The following is a 15,905-nucleotide window of genomic DNA, read 5'->3' as shown; positions in this document are numbered from 1 at the left end:
TCCATATCTTGCATATATCAGTTCATTCCCAAAGAAGTAGCCCCAGTAGCAAGGAGATCACGGTCCATTCTGCCATAGTTTGGGTCAGTAGTCCCTGACTTGAACCATGATCTTGGGCGGGAATGGCCATGGTCTCGAGTCTCTAATTCCTATCCCTGTCCCCGACCTCGATGCTGATCCTAACAATGAACAGTGACTCTGAATATGGCCTCTGACATTGACTCTTGACCCTTTCCCTGACCCTGGTCCCCAATCAGACTTTTGCTTGGACCCTGAATCCTAATTCTTACTCTGTGACTTTTCATAACCTTATCCATATCATGAGAGCTATGGATTTTTAGACAGCATATTCACATTGATGTGACAGTTCAAGCTTTGAAAACTTCAGAAGGGTGCATGTGGTAGCGGTGACAGCCTTTGTAAAGGCTTAAGGTGGGTTTGAGCCTACTTATCTTGAGGAAGGAGGCTGGTGGCTTGAGCAGAGTGGGTGAGGGGGAGTCCAGCCAGGTTGTCCTTTGACAGGATTACATGAAATAATCTCCTACCGTGACGAGAACAGGAGCTGTTGTGGCACAGGAAGCCCTCCTTACATGTTAGTTCTTGTTTGCTATTACTATTTCCAGACTACAGATGAGGAAAACTGACGGCAGCTCTTAGAGCAAAGCTTTTCACAGGTAGTTCTCAAAACTGCTCCTCACACTTCGTTGTTACTGTCGTGATTGGATCCCGGTCAACAGGTGAGGAAGACGAGGGGTGGGATGTCTTGGAACAGGATTTGTGCACAGTGAACACTCAGATGTCCAGATTCAGGCTGGTAACTGTCACCTGCACCGCCTGCAACCAGGTCCACCGGCCTCCCCCAAAACGTGAATTCTGCCCCATCCAGCGCGCGGCAGGGAGCCTGGCTGAACCTCCCCTCCACATGCAGCCCTGAGGTCCACCACGGTCCTTCCAGACCCACAGGGGAACGCGGCAGTTCTGCACCCCCAGCCCGCCCTACAGGCCCGACATCGTCCACCCTTCGGCCCCGCCTCCCTTGAGAATGTGTCACGCTAGGCAGGGCCAGCCTCGGGATCACGCTGGGAAGAATCAGGGTCTCGCTGCACCCTTGCCCTCTCCTCCGCGTCCAGCCACGAAGAGCGGCCAAGATGAGTCTGGTGGGGCCAACTCACGGCCTCGGTGCAGAACGCCCACGCGGAGGTTTGCGGTAAACCGGAAACCTCGCCTAAGCCTGCAGAGACGGAAATCAAACTCGGCTCCCCACCGCCAGGCTCTGGCCCACTCGCCGCAACGCAGGTGACGTCACGTGGGGCGGGCTCTAGGGAGGCCTCTACACTCTCGCAGGCCACGGCTCCTCAACCGGCCAATCGCAAGCCTGGAAGACCAGGCGCCGCCCTCGCCTGCTCTGCCCTGAATCGGCACCGGGAGGCCTCAAGCATACGCACCGGCGCTGGCCCAACTGTCTATTCCGCGGTCTGCTCTCGAAGGGATCCGGCGCGGGGCGCACTGCGCAGGCGTGCTGAGGGAGCCCCGCCCCCGGCGTGCGTTCCGTCCAATCCAAGCGGAGGCGCCAGACTGAGAGGAAATGGCGGGGCGCTCGGAGCTTTCGAGCGCGAAGCAGGCGGGAGCCGTGGGTCGGGCTGACGAGGCCGGAGGTAGAGCCGGGCGATAGAGGGCTGGGCGGGCAGGGAGCGCACGCGGGCGCCGCTTCGAGTCAGGGCGGACGTGGGGAAAAACGACTTTCGTCCCCTCCGGAAGGGTCTCGGCGGCTCTGCCGGCAGCCGCGAGGACTCACCCACAGGCCCGCGTCCTACAGTCACACACCTCTCGCTGGCCTCGTTTGCCCCATCTGCTCCGTTTAAGTAGCTAAAAGTAGGCAGAGGACATCCTTTCGACTTGATATCACACTCAGATGATAGGAAGACTAGTGGGTAAAGGCTTTGCAGTAGCCCATCTGGCACCAATTTTAACATTTAAATTATTTCTCCCCCTTTTTGGTCACCTTCCTAGAGGATCACACAAAACATATAGATGCATGGACTGGATGGTCCCTGTAGCCTGGGTGGTGGTACGAAAACGGGGAGGGAACAGCTAAATCCCACGCAGTTCTCTACTGATGGGCGTTCACGTTTTTTTCCCACTTTTGACATAAATGTTGCTTCAGTGTCATTTAACATACCTTTTGCATAGTTAACCAAGCATATCTGATGGATACATTCCTAGAAGTGGAATTTGTCTTCAAAATGTTGATGTAGCCAGACTGGCCTCCAAAAGGTTGCATCAGTTTCCACAGTCTGCCAGCTTCCCTACATCATCACAAACACTGGGCCTTATCAGACTTACTAATCTTTACCAACCTGCTAGATGCAACATGTTATTTTCATCTCTTTAATTATGACTGAAGTAGTACGTCTTTTCAAATATTATTAGCCATATGTGTAGTTTTTGGTTAATTGTTCTCTCCATTTCTCCATTCTTACGTAGAAATGATTATTTACCTTCTCTATATTGTTTGATTGGTTGGTTGCTTTATTTTTTTTTAACTTTTTATTATGGATAAATTTAAGCACATACAAAAAAATATACAGGCACATGAAAAGATACTCAACATTGCTAATTATTAGAGAAATGCAAATCAAAACTACAATGAGGCATCACCTCACACTGGTCAAAATGGCCACCATCAAAATGTCTACAAATAATAAATGCTGGAGAGGGTGTGGAGAAAAGGGGACCCTCCTACACGGTTGGTGGGAATATAAACTGGTGCAGCCACTATGGAGAACAGTATGGAGGTTCCTCAAAAAAAAAAAAAACTAAAAATAGAGTTACTGTATTATCCAGCAATCCCATTCCTGGGCATATATCCGGCCAAGACGAAAGCTCTAATTCAAAAAGATACGTGCACCCCAGTGTCATAGCAGCACTGTTTACAGTAGCCAAGATGTGGAAGCAACTTAAATGTCTATTGACAGATGAATGGATAAAGAAGATGTGGTACATATATACAATGGATTATTACTAAGACATAAAAAGTAAGGAAATAATGCCATTTGTAGCAACATGGATGGACCTGGAGATTATCATACTAAGTGAAGTAAGTCAGAGAAATATATGATATCACTTATATGTGGAATCTAAAACTGGTACAAATTAACTTACTCACAAAACAGAAATAGACTCACAGACACAGAAAAGAAATTTATGGTTGCCAAAGGGGAAAGGGGTGTGGGAGAGTTAAGTTAGGATTGGGATTAACAGATACACACTACTAAATAGAAACAAGGACCTACTCTATAGCACAGGGAACTATATTCAATATCTTGTAATCTATAATGGAAAAGAATCTGAAAAGTACATATATAATATAACCAAATCACTTTGCTGTACACCTGAGACTAAAACACTATTGTAAATCAACTATACTTCAATTTAAAAACTTTTTTTTTAATATTTACTTATTTATTTCTTTGGCTGTGCTGGGTCTTAGTTGCAGCACACGGGATCTTCATTGCAGCATGTGGGATCTTTAGCTGTGGCATATGGGATCACGTTCCCTGACCAGGGATCAGACCCGGGTTCCCTGCATTGGGAGTGCAGAGTCTTAACCACTGGACTACCAAGGAAGTCCTAAAAACATTTTCTTAAGTCAAGAACAAAGTATAATTACCCCATGAACTCATCTTTCAGTTTTAACAATTATCAGCTCTTGGCCAATCTTGTTTCCTCGTTATCCTCACCCACTCCCTACCACCGACTCCACTGTTTCATTTCGAAGTATCCCAGGCAACATAACATATCATCCATAGATACTGGGTTGGCCAAAAAGTTCGTCCGGGTTTTTCCATTAAGATGGTATGGAAAAACCCAGACGAACTTTTTGGCCAACCCAATATTTGCATATATCTCTCTAAAACATAAGCACTCTGCAGAAAAGTAACCACAATAGCATTGTCACATGTGAATAATGGCTACAATAATTCCTTTGCTTCATCAACTATCTAGTCAGTTTTCAAATTTCCTTGATTGTGTCATCACCATTTTAAAAAGTGCTTTCGATTGAATCGAAATCCAAGTATGGTCCATTTATTGAAATTGGTTGATACGTTTCTTTAATCTCTTTTTGTCTGTAAGGGTCTTCCTTTCTCCCTTTTCCCCCAAAATGTATTTAAATTAAAGAAACTGGGTTGTTTTTCCTGTGACGTTTCCCAGTGTGGATGTTACTAATTGCATGCCCATGTGCCACTTAAAATGTTCCGCTCTCCCTGTATTTCCTCTGAATTGCTTATTTAGATTGAGAGGCTTAACAAGTATTAGTGTCATTTTTTTACAAGAATCCTACATTGAATTTTTACATTACATAGCTCATAATATCCAGTTATTTTTATTGTGATGTTAATCCATTAATAATAATTGCCTAGGTCTACTAATTCATCAAGGAGTTAAAAATAAGTGCCTATATTGATTGTAAGCAAGTTAATATGAAATACTTGCAGGCTACAGAATAACAATTGTGTACAGGAAAGCTGTTTATATTTATTCAAATGAGACATCTTATTAGATTTTCTCAGTATTCCTTGTAAGGTTTCTTTGGGTAATATTCTCTAGAAATTTCTAGTTCATTATGCCACCTACTAGTTAACAGTGATTTCTGAATCCTTGTTTCCAGTTTTTAATACCACTTTTTTTTTCTTTCATTATTACATCCTGAGCTTTGGCCGAGCCTTGAACAGTATCAGCAGTAAGAGTGTACCCCTTTCCTTGCCCTGAGTTTTATTAAGGGGAAATCTGTGGTGTCATTTCACCCTTTAGGAAAGTCTGCCCAGGAAGGGCCGGTTCATCCCTTGTGCAGTGTCTCCCTCAGGGCAAGGAGCAGACGCCCCACTCTGGCTGGAGACCTGCCCTCAGGCCACCTCAGTCCCGGCCCAGTGTTATCAGATCCTTCCTCAGGCCTCTCACTCCCACATAATTCTTTTTTTTTAAAATCTTTATTGGAGCCTACATAATTCTTAAATGTTTGGTTTTCTCTCCACAGGGCAGGCCAAGTCCTCACAGAAAATTGAAGACTTGATGGAAATGGTGAAGCAGTTACAGAAAGGTCACATGTCTCCTCTGTAACTGGGGCTCAGCCTGAGATTTGGGGTCAGGCAGAAGTGGAATCAATTCCAAGGCCCAAAATTCACCACCTTGGGAAATTAACTCATTTGTTCTCTCTTACTTTTAAAACAATTTTTTGAAGTAAAAATATGAACCCATGATTCAAAATTCAAGTATAAGGGGATAAAGTACAAACGTTTTCCCAAAACTCAGCTGCAGTCCCCTTGCTGGCCGTCCATTTGGTTCCCATGCACTCTGCTGGATCCAGGGTTTCACCTTCCCTCCACCTCACCTCCGCTTCTCTGGCTTGCTCACCAGGCACCTTCCACCCGTGTTCCCACCTTAGGGCAGGCCTTTGTACTGACTGTCTCCCACCCCCACCCAGGGAACGGCAAGGTCTGCCCCCCTCACTTCATTTGGGGCCCTCAAGGGGTCTTGCCATATCTGAAGAAGCACGTCCCACTCCACTTTGTAATCTGTTGCCCCTCCTCTGTTTCTCTTGACTGCACTTAACCACAACCTGACTCAGGTTCTTTATCTGTTCCTGTCTCCCCTCCCCAGAATGTGAGCCCTTGGAGGGCATCCACCTCCCTTCACCTGCCCTGTCATCTTCACTCAACCTCCTTGTTTCCCTGCAGCCGGAAGCCTAGAGCCCAGGATTGAGGTCCTGATTAACCGGATTAATGAGGTCCAGCAAGGTGAGCTCAGGACCTTGGCTTGTCTGCCAGGTGCGGTTGAGTGATTGGCAGGGCCCAGTGCAAAATGAAAATGTAGGGCCCCTTGTTCCAAATTACTGTGTTTTGAAAGAGCAGAGCATTAAACTTAGCATGGGTTGGTCGGGCCCATCTAAATTCAGGTGCTATACTCACACGTTTGTTAACCTGTCCTGCTGTCAACTGAGCCCAACAAGAAAGGCTTGGGCTCTGGAAGCCTTGTTTCCTGCTTCCGGAAACAAGAATCTGGGCCCCTCTAGGTTTGCTTAAAGACAAATGTGAAATGTTTGCAAGGACAGACACTTACACAATGTTCTGCGGTTTGGCACAGCAAAAAAGAAAGCCAGTGAGGAGCTAGGAGAGGCCCGGACTGTCTGGGAGACCCTGCAGAAGGAACTGGACTCATGTAAGCTTGTGGAGGATGACCCAGAGGTCCCCACAATGTCATGCATCCTTGAACCCAGTATTCCAATCAGCATCCTTGCCGTGGCCAAGGGCTCCTGCCCCCTCTCCAACCTCAGGTCCTACCAATCTCCCCGCTCCAACTCTGTGGGTGGGAGTGTTCCGGAAACACCCTCCAAGCATACTCTTACCTTAGGGGCTTTGCTAGGAGAGGTTCCCCCAGATAATACAGGTTCCTATTGCCTCACATCATCATTCAGTTCTCAGCTCAAATGTCCCCGTCTCAGAGAGGCCTTCCCCAGTTACCCCACCCAAAGACCGCACTCTGCCCACACCTAGTCACATGGCTCTTACTGCTTGATGTGTTTCTTCTCAGCCCTTATCCAACTTCATGCGATGTGTTTATTTTTCCTCTTCCCTCCATGTAAACGCACTGCCATTCCACAGGGTCCTCACAGCCACCCTTTATCAACTTGAGGGCCCTTTGATGCTTACAGGGAGTATGGGCCCAAGAGGGAAGGGGCTCACCTCAAGGGGTCTACATCTGGGGTTAGGGCTCACCTTGAGGGGTCTACATCTGGGGTTGGGGGTAGGGCTGTACCAGACCACACATGTGACCATGGGCAAGCCCAGTCCCTGAAGGTTCAGTGTGTGGACTCTGATGCCTGAACATGTTACTGCTTTTTCCAGTGAGTGGAGAGAAAGTACGCCTGAAAGAGATCTTGAGCAAAAAGCAAGGTAATTGCAGCTACTCTGTCTCCAGGTTTTTGCCTTTGCCACCCTGCAGAAGCCCACTCTCTCTATAGAAGTAGGAGCCTTTTGAAACCTGAATCACCATGCATCCCTCCTGTGGCTTCCACCAAACATGCAGTAAATGACAGAGTCCCATCAACTCCAGAGATCCCACATGATCTAGCACTTTTACCTCTGCCCAAACCTCATGCCCTGATGGGCTCTCACGGGGCCCTCACTTCCTCTCCCTGCAGAGACCCTGAGGATCCTCCGGCTCCACTGCCAGGAGAAGGAAAGTGAGGCACAGAGGTAAGAGCTTCCCCCTGGCCCCTGCTCAGCGCTGTCCATTCTGGTAGAGAGAGAAAGCAGAGGAAATCGGTCTTAGACCCACAGCTCTCATCTTCTCCCTAAAACGGGGAGGCCAAATGCCTGTCTTCCCACCTTGACTCCAACAGTAGGCAGTAGTGTTAGGAGTACTCATTCACGGGGACGGGCATTCATTTGCTAGAATGTCAATTAAATTCCCTCGGCTGGTTTTTATTCTATACCTTCATACTTTCTGCAGGCTGTCTTGGCTGTCTACTCACCTGTCCCTTCATTTAGGCGTCAAGCCAACCATCTGTGCACCAGTCTCTCTCCATTCATCCATTATCCCTCCATCCACCCAACTACTTGTACATCCATGTCTCTACCTCCTGAATCTTTATTTTGCTCATTTTGTGACCAGAGGCCCCAAGCCCCTAGCATACCAACTTTGAAACTGTTTGAGAAATTCACATGAGATTCGTATGTGTGTGTGCCTGTACTTGTGACCATGCCCACATTGATCTCCCCAGTCTTCACAATGACATTTCCAGAGGGCATGAGCTCATGCCCCCCTCCCACAAAGTTACAGAGAAGGACCTCAATCTAGAAGGTTAGAACAGACCTCAGGAGAAGGACGCGGAAGCCCCACCCCAGGCCCCTCCTAGGGAGACATTCAGAAAACATGACGGCTGCCTTGCCTCTTGCCAGGAAGCATACCATGCTGCAGGAGTGCAAGGAGCGAATTTCTGCCCTGAACTCCCAGATGGGGCAGGAGAAGAACAAGCAGAGGCAGTTGAGGTAAAGCCCATTGCCCAAGGCCTGGGGGCTGGATGCATTGTAAGTGGGGGGAATGCTAAGAATGGGGGTTAGAAGACGAGCTGGCTGAGCTGAAGCTTGGAGGGTCAAGGAGGCAAAGGTGCTCCCAGCAGAGGGAGGAGCATGGGCGAGCTCTCCCATGTCTCTTCATGAAGACCCCGGCCTGAGCCAGGTTGAGGAGGGGCGTCTCTCAGCCCACGGCCCCTCATCCTGTGTGGTTGGTCCCCAGGTTGGATTTTGAGGAGCAACTGGAGGATCTGATGGGCCAGCATAAGGGCCTCTGGGAATTCCACGTGAGTCACTCGGGGCCACTCTTTCCACCTTCCACATCTTCTCTGGCAGCACCAGCCCAAACCTCGGGGTCATCCTCCAGGCCTCCTTCTTCTCAGTTGCCGCACCCAGTTCCTGAGCAGCCCTGGCAGCCGTGTGTTAGAATCATGCTCAGTCCAGTTCCTCGTCACCCTCACTGCCACCCGGTATTGTCCTCTTCACTGGCCCTGCCCATCCATCCCTGATGCCCTCCCAGGGGCCTTAAGTGGTCAGGAGGAGCCCTGATGAACCAAGGAGGGGTTATCCATCAAGGAGACTCCTGGGTGTTTCTGGGGCCATCACACACACAGGGCAGATAGTGGGGAACCAGGCAGGCCGGTGTTTGCCACCTGGGGATCCCAAACAAGAAAACAGAATGAATGTCAGGACGGAAGGGCTCAGTGCGGTCACAGAGCGGGAAGAGAAGGAGCTGCAGGGCTGGGCTGGTAACTGACTCTCCAGAGAACAGCCTCGATTTGTGGTGTTTGCAGGATGCCCTGTAGCGAATACCCCAGGGCTGATTTCAAACCTTGCAGAATTCCTGAACACTAACCCTCAGGAGCCTCCCCAGCATAGCACCACAGGTATCTGGGGTGAAACAGCTCCAGGTGGACAGAATGGCCAATGGAAATGCCCTGAGGCTGGGCCATGCCTGGCATGCATGGAGGGCCAGAGCAGCAGGAAGTAAGGCATGCAGAGTAAAGACCAGATCCAGATCGGCTTCTCTGAGGCACATGGGAGGAAGCCAGGAGATGTGGACAGGCTGCCTTTCTACCCCTCAGAAGCCAGAGCAGCTGGCCCTGGAGATCGCCGCCCTGGACAGCAGCAAGGAGAAGCTGCTCAAGGAAGGTGAGGCCTGGAGAATGGGGATGCCCTGCCCTGCCCTGCCCTGCCCTGCCCTGCCACTGTCCCTTCCTGCTGCAGAAAAGCTGGTGGAGGCAAAGCTGGAGGATGTGAAGCATCGTCTGTGCTCCCAGTTCGGAGCCAAGGGCTGCTCGGCAATCACTGAGGGGCTCTTCCTGCGCAGCCAGGAAGCAGCAGCTATGGTGTAAGAGAGGGACGGTGTGGGGGGCGGCGGGGAGGGAGAGGTGCTGCCATCACTGACGCCCACCCTCAGGCATCTGTTTGAGGAGGAGAACAAGAAGGCCGGGGAGTTCCTGGAGGCTGCTGCCCAGCGCCAGGAGCAGCTGCAGCAGAAGTGCCGGCAGCTGCAGCAGCAGAGGCAGAGGTAGGCGTGGTCCCCAAGGGGAAGGTGGCTAAGGGAGTCTCTGCTCCCTCCTAGACTCTGTCACTTGGTCTCTTTACAATCCTTCCCTTCTCCCCCTACCCTCCTACCCTACCCCGCTACCCCTTTTTGTCCAGGCTGAAGGAGGAGCTGGAAAAGCTTGGAGTGCAGGTCCCTGCTCAAGGCCAGAGCAATCAAGAGGAAGGGGCTGGCCCAGGAGAAGCTGTGAGTCCTGGCATCTGGCAGTCCTGGCAGAGACAGCTTATGAAAGGAGCTCTGGGTGGGGAGGCAAGGAGGGGTTCTGCAGAGAGCTCAGAAGATGGTCTTCAGGGAAGGGCATTCCCAAAGGGACACAGCCAAGGCAAAGGTGCAGAAGCTGGCAGCAGTGGGGTGAGGAAGGGCAGGACCCAGGGAGGGTGTGGGCATGGGGATGTGAGGAGACTCCCACGTCACACTCTGACCTCCCGCAGGCCAATCCCAAGCCCCTTGGAGTCAGTGAGGAGAAAGACCCAGAGCCGCCCACTAAGCAGAGCCTGATGCCCTCCTAGGCAAGGAGGAGCCACCCTGCACTAGAGCTTATGCCCTGCACTGGAGCTTATGGGCTTCAGGAAATAAAGGCACCATATTAACACAACTGCCTCAGCTGAGTCTGTGTTAGGTGGGGGGTTGTCCATCCCAAGACCCCTGGCACCTGAGACTGAGTGAAGCCTTGGCCACACTCTGCCTCTTGGCTTCAGCCAGAGTCCCACAGCAGGCACTCAATAAGTGCTTCCCTCACCTCACAGTCTCTGGTCTGCTCATCTCTAGGACTTGACATGTTCTGGGTCCCCAGGCAGAGGGATGCAAGACTGAGACCCTCTCACAATAGGCCCAGGGGTTCTGAAAACCCAGCCTGTGATAGTTTCTTCCATTCCTTATTCAGGCCTAGACCACAGAGTCTCAGAAATCCCAACAAGGACCAAGGGTCCTCAGCCAGTCAGTTCCATGCCCACAGCCTCCACTGATTCGCTGAGAAAAAGAAATGTAATTGGAGCCTAAATGTAATTTGTGCCTCCATAGGCACAAAACCTGTACCTGAGACACTTGTCACAAGAACGTAATATGTTAGAAATCCTCAGTGTCGTGGAAGTCAGTCACCTAGGACAGTTGGTGCTTAGGGCATGTTTCAAATCCACTGGAGTGCATCACCCAAGCCAGGGCAATGATGGGAGTCAAAGTCTGTGTTCTTGGGTCAAAAGACAGTGAATTCAGTACGTACAAAGAGATTCCTTCTCTTGAACGGCTCCCCCATCCAGGTAGGACAGTGACACAGTCGGGCAGACAAACCTCAACAACTCTCATTTCTGAATATATACATATATATATATATATATATATATCCATTTCTGTAACTGGTCGTGGAATCACAGCCGGTATTTATATCCATCTTCACCTTCTTCCACCACCCATTCTGCTTCCCCTTTGCCTTCATCAAGCAACTCAGCCGTCTGTGCCTTTTTACCCGGTGGAGTGACCAAAACCTTTATTCCTGAAGGATCTGGGCCATCAGTACTCTTGCTGGATTGGATTGTTATCGTTTTTCATTGGCATTAATCACAGGGCGTGGTCATACTCAAAGAAACCCTAAGGTATCTCCTGTATCACAGACATGGTTTCCCTACCTGCACTGACGAGAAGTCCAGTTTCCCTGTGGTAGTCAGGCTCAGTGATCAGTCACACCAGCCAGCACAGGGACTCCTTTGCCTGTTGATTCACAGGCATGAGAAGCCCAAGGGGGCTGAGCAGCGGTCTTAACTTCCCGTTCAGTGGAATCATTATTGTATCTCCTAGTGGAGGCATTCCTCCCTCTGGGACTAAGGCCTCTAGGCCAGTGGAATATACAGTTGGGGGAACAGGAAGCAAAACTTTTCCAGCTGATCGCTAGGGACAACAGTGAATGTTACCACTCCCATTTCCACCCCATGATTTTTGGACCTTAGAGTGCTGGCCATGGGAGACAGCACCATATATTAGACACTGATTCAGAACATATGCAACCTTCTGGAGAACCCTGTCCCAGCCCTGCAAGGTATTGCCACCTAGCTGGTATTGTAACTGAGTCTTCAAAAGACCATTCCACCATTCTATCAAGCCAGCTGCTTCAGGATGGCAGGAGCATGGTAAGACCAGTGAATTCCATCACAACTTGGGCCCACTGCATAACTTTTTTTTGTTGTTAAGGGAACTCTTCAATCAGAAGTAATGCTGTGTATGAGACCATGATAGTGAATAGGAATTCTTAACTCTGCAGATGGCAGTTTGGGCCGAAGCATTGTGTACAGGGAAGGCAAATCCACATCCACATTTAACCCTACCCTCATTCCTTCTGGGGTAGCAGGCATTACTGATATTAACCAAGGCACATAGTTCACTTCTCAGAATACACCATGTTAGACTCTTTAAAAAGGCCTTCAATAGCACTTTTATCTTCCTGATAGGTTCTTGATAGCCGATTCAACTGAGAGACATGATGGTCTCCTCAGACAGTTTTTCAAATTCCACTCCAGCAAATGGACACCTTATATGGGTCTCTGTCTTGTCCCAGGCCTTAATCGCTTAATTCAAAGCCCCTTGTGAAACCATACCCTGTAATTTACAAGGTCCATGTAGTAGAAACAAAATGATACACCAAGAACACCAGGGAAACCACAGATAGGGAAACAACTTGCTGATGCACAGGCACATTGAGGGACTAGGGTGACTGATAGTGAACGTTAGATGTCACGAGCCAAAAATTCAACCCCTGCTACACACCAAACACCCTGAATTTGCACATATGACACATGAAGAGCAGAGCAGTACTGCCTGGGCAGAGAACTCAATACTTCCATTGAAACTTACACGTACTTTTCACCAATCATTTCTGAGCTCCCTGCCCCTCTTTCTCCCTCTTTCCAAGATAAATACACCACTTTGCCTCCTGTCTCCTTGCTTGGCCACCCTGCAATAAAGCCTTTTTTTTTTCTGCAAAAGACTTGTCTCAATATTTGGTCTTTTCTATTGTGTAGCAGGAGACGAGCCCACACGCTTGGTTACAAATTTGCTGACATCTCCATGTACTCCAGGACTGTTCTCACAGGCAGTGTGGACTACGGAAAAGATAAATAGAAAACTCCACTTAGTAAATGAAATTCACATTTGGAGATAATAAAATCAAAACCATATTCCATAAGGATAAAACCAGAACACCTCTACCTGTTACTGATACGTGCTGGAGGAAAATCAACATCAAATGACAAAAGCCAGCCAAGTGAGCTGTAACCACTCTGCTGGATGTCTCCTTACTGTCAGTCTGGGTGTTTTCATTGGTTTGCAAACCACAGTCCCAAACCTTCCAAGGAAGCCATGGTTTAAACCAACATGGTGAATGCAGGCCGACATGCCATCACTTTTGACTAATACAAGTTTTACAGCCCAAAGACTGCAGGCTAGCCTGTCACCATCCAAACCAACAGCTGAGGCAAAGGGACCTAGAAATTGGCCAAATTAGAGGGCCTGTCTAGAGGGTAATGCCAAAGCTCCACAGCCACAGATATTTTAATTGTCAACCGGACACCCTGCTGACAACATACACCCAAATCAGGCCATATGACTTAAACCTATTTGCAACAGAATCCAACTCATCACCCATCTGGGAAAAACCTTGGAGAGTTAAAACCTCAGATCTGGCCATCTTTAATGGAGCCTTTAACTGCGCCAGTTGAGTGCCGGCACTTTGGTTCATGATGACAGCATCACAGGTGCCAACATCACCTTGGCTACCTGTGCACCCACGGCCCCTTAACTTAAAAGATATTTGCAAGTCAAGCTCCCAGGCCCAACGCTGCCTTCAAATTAGACAAGTTGTTCAGCATCTTTATAATGCCAAAGAGTCAGAAAAATAAGACTCATACCACTCCAAGTGGGTGTCCACTTGAAAAGGATACCCCAGTCTCACATTCTAGACAATATTGCTCTATCCAGGAGCTCAATGTTGGAGATGACATCGCCCCCTGAGGTGGAGACAACTCTGTCCTGGACACTAAAACCTCTGCTCCAGGGATGCCTAAGACTTGCCCCACCCAAGGTGCTGGCAAACTAGCTCCAGGACATTCACTGCTTTTCTTCCTTTGACATTAGGGATTCTGTTGTGTTTCTTGAGCTCCTGGCCTGCTTATCCCATGATCCAAGTATACTCTTGCTCTCTGCAGAAACATACATCCCTACACGTCTACGCCTAAAGGGAAATCTGTAGAGATTACTACTGTCTGTACCGTTCTACAAATTAATGGAGACTATTGCCTTTCCCAGGAGACAACTGCCACCTATCAGTCAATTCCTCAACCTGCTTGGGAAAGGACAACACACTCCCCAGTGCCTCTCCTACTCCCTGCCCCAGCTTTCCACCACGAATTCCCACCTGGAGTCTCCCACCATGAGCACCACGACCACCGCTTTCTACTAGTTAACACACGAATACAACGAATCTCTACACTGACTTCACTAACAATCCATACTCTCCAACAACATAGTGGCCAGACCTGCCACACTGACCCGAGAAATTGACCCTATGCTGTTTAGGGCAATGTATGTCCTACACTCATTTATTCAGGCCACTCCAATACCCCAAATACTTGAGCTCAGTATTGACTCAATTTTGCGGCCCTAGCTAGATGAGTTTACCCTCTTAAACGGCCTATTAAGTCCACACTCCCAAGCACCTGCTGAGTTGTACCCTCACACTCTGCACTACTGTACACCTGCCCTAATTGCCCTAGGGCCAGGTAGCAGAACAGTCAGGGACAGCCTCAATGCCCCAAAGTCCACTGAAAAGATTCACATTAGCCAATCCTAAGCCTGCTTGCAATGCCTATCCCCTTCCTTCTTGCTGAATCCACAGTACAGGCACTGGATCCACAGTTCCCCCTCCCCTCTGTCTACCTCTGAGTGGCCCTGCACGGTGTGCCGTTTCTTCCCAGGAAATTGTAACTAAACTGTGAAACTTTCTGGATTCCCTCTCTTGTTCTGCAACCTCATGCAAGACAATAGGATTAAAACAGGGTCAGAGTGATAACGGCCAATTGTTAAGCCACACACACACACACACACGTGTCAGCTTCCCATGTCTATTGGGTCAGTTGAGATGTACATGACCCAGCTCCTTACGGAGTACCCAACACGATGGATGTCAGCTTGTTCATAGTGGTCACCAGCTCAGTAGCATACACCTTACTGGCTTTTCCTCCTCTCCGCTGTCATTTCCCCCACTACCTCATTCCTGCTTTTTGCAATCACTTCCCAAATAAACTGCTTACACAAGCTCGTGTCTCACCTGTGTTTTGGAATACAAAACGAAGACAACAGGAAAACCAAGCAAGGCAACCCAGCCCCTACTCTGATCAAGTCAAAGACAAATATAGGGACTCCATCCAAAAATAAATTGATACCCACCTTAACACTCCCACCAAGAATTAAAGAGTGGACAGGTCCCCAAGCTAGCAATCCCAACACAATCACCCAGCAGAATCAATTATCACCACCAGGAGAGTCAGTAGTACTTCCGTTGTGTTTTTCAGAACATCTGATTTGTCCATTGACAGCTACCACTTAATGCTGGGAACATCTGCTTGGTGGAACCTCAGTCAGATACAGGATTTTAGCTGGTTTCCATTGCTGTGTAAGAAATTACTGCAAACATAATAGTTTAATAAAAAGAAATGTACTCCCTCACATCTGGAAGACAGAAGTTCAAGATCAGTGTCACAGGGCTGAAACCAAAGTGTCAGCAGGGCCCATCTCCAGAGACTCTAGGGGATAATCTATCCCTTCCAGCCTCTGATGGCTGCTGGCATTCTTGTGGCCAAATCACTCTATATCATCTATCCCTTGGTGGTTTCAGGAATTTCTTAAGTGTCAAATCTTCTCTCATTTATAAGAACACTTGTGATTGCATTTAGAGTGTACCTGGACAACCCAAGATGATCTCATCAAAAAATCCTTAATTTAATCTGTACAACTCTTTCCATATAAGGTAACATACACAGATACCAGAGATTGAGATCTGATATCTCTGGGGGCCATTATGCAGTCTTCCATACCTGGGAAAGAGCTTTTACCTTTCAAGCTTATTTAATGAGCAAAGGCCTGCTGCCACAGTGTTGGACTGGTTGCACGTTAAGTGAGCCATTATACCTTATCTACTATACTCCCCCAACAGCAAAATTAGTCATCTGATAAACTCTCACCCACAGACCCAGAAGACAAAGAAAGGTACGGCAAGCCAGGAA

General features: G+C 48.6%; 1 protein-coding gene across 4 annotated transcripts; it reads left to right on the top strand.

The window, feature by feature from the left end:
* The first annotated feature begins 1,208 nt into the window (after nt 1–1,208).
* SYCE1 (synaptonemal complex central element protein 1) lies at nt 1,209–10,177 on the top strand. Of its 4 annotated transcripts, none has more exons than XM_060126171.1 (13): nt 1,209–1,296; nt 5,036–5,098; nt 5,736–5,795; nt 6,142–6,216; nt 6,903–6,950; nt 7,199–7,253; nt 7,959–8,048; nt 8,296–8,359; nt 9,158–9,224; nt 9,300–9,423; nt 9,493–9,603; nt 9,738–9,825; nt 10,071–10,177. In XM_060126171.1, the coding sequence occupies exons 2-13, from the start codon at nt 5,071–5,073 to the stop codon at nt 10,146–10,148; spliced, it is 888 nt and encodes a 295-aa protein (XP_059982154.1). In that variant the 5' UTR covers nt 1,209–1,296; nt 5,036–5,070; the 3' UTR covers nt 10,149–10,177. The 4 variants fall into 4 exon arrangements, with proteins under 4 accessions (XP_059982154.1, XP_059982152.1, XP_059982151.1 ...); XM_060126169.1 differs by lacking the exon at nt 1,209–1,296 and adding an exon at nt 1,546–1,655; XM_060126170.1 differs by lacking the exon at nt 1,209–1,296 and adding an exon at nt 1,578–1,630.
* The last annotated feature ends 5,728 nt before the right edge of the window (nt 10,178–15,905 follow it).

Source organism: Lagenorhynchus albirostris, chromosome 16, assembly GCF_949774975.1.
Source record: "Lagenorhynchus albirostris chromosome 16, mLagAlb1.1, whole genome shotgun sequence".
In the NCBI taxonomy this organism is placed as follows: domain Eukaryota; kingdom Metazoa; phylum Chordata; class Mammalia; order Artiodactyla; family Delphinidae; genus Lagenorhynchus; species Lagenorhynchus albirostris.
This window is presented reverse-complemented; position numbering and strand designations above follow the sequence as displayed.

Coding starts and splice junctions, on each gene's coding strand:
- SYCE1 (XM_060126168.1), top strand. CDS start 1,586: ATGGCGGGGCGCTCGGAGCTTTCGAGCGCGAAGCAGGCGGGAGCCGTG. Junction 6,951..7,198: donor GATCTTGAGCAAAAAGCAAG/GTAATTGCAGCT, acceptor CTCTCCCTGCAG/AGACCCTGAGGATCCTCCGG. Junction 8,360..9,157: donor AGGGCCTCTGGGAATTCCAC/GTGAGTCACTCG, acceptor TCTACCCCTCAG/AAGCCAGAGCAGCTGGCCCT.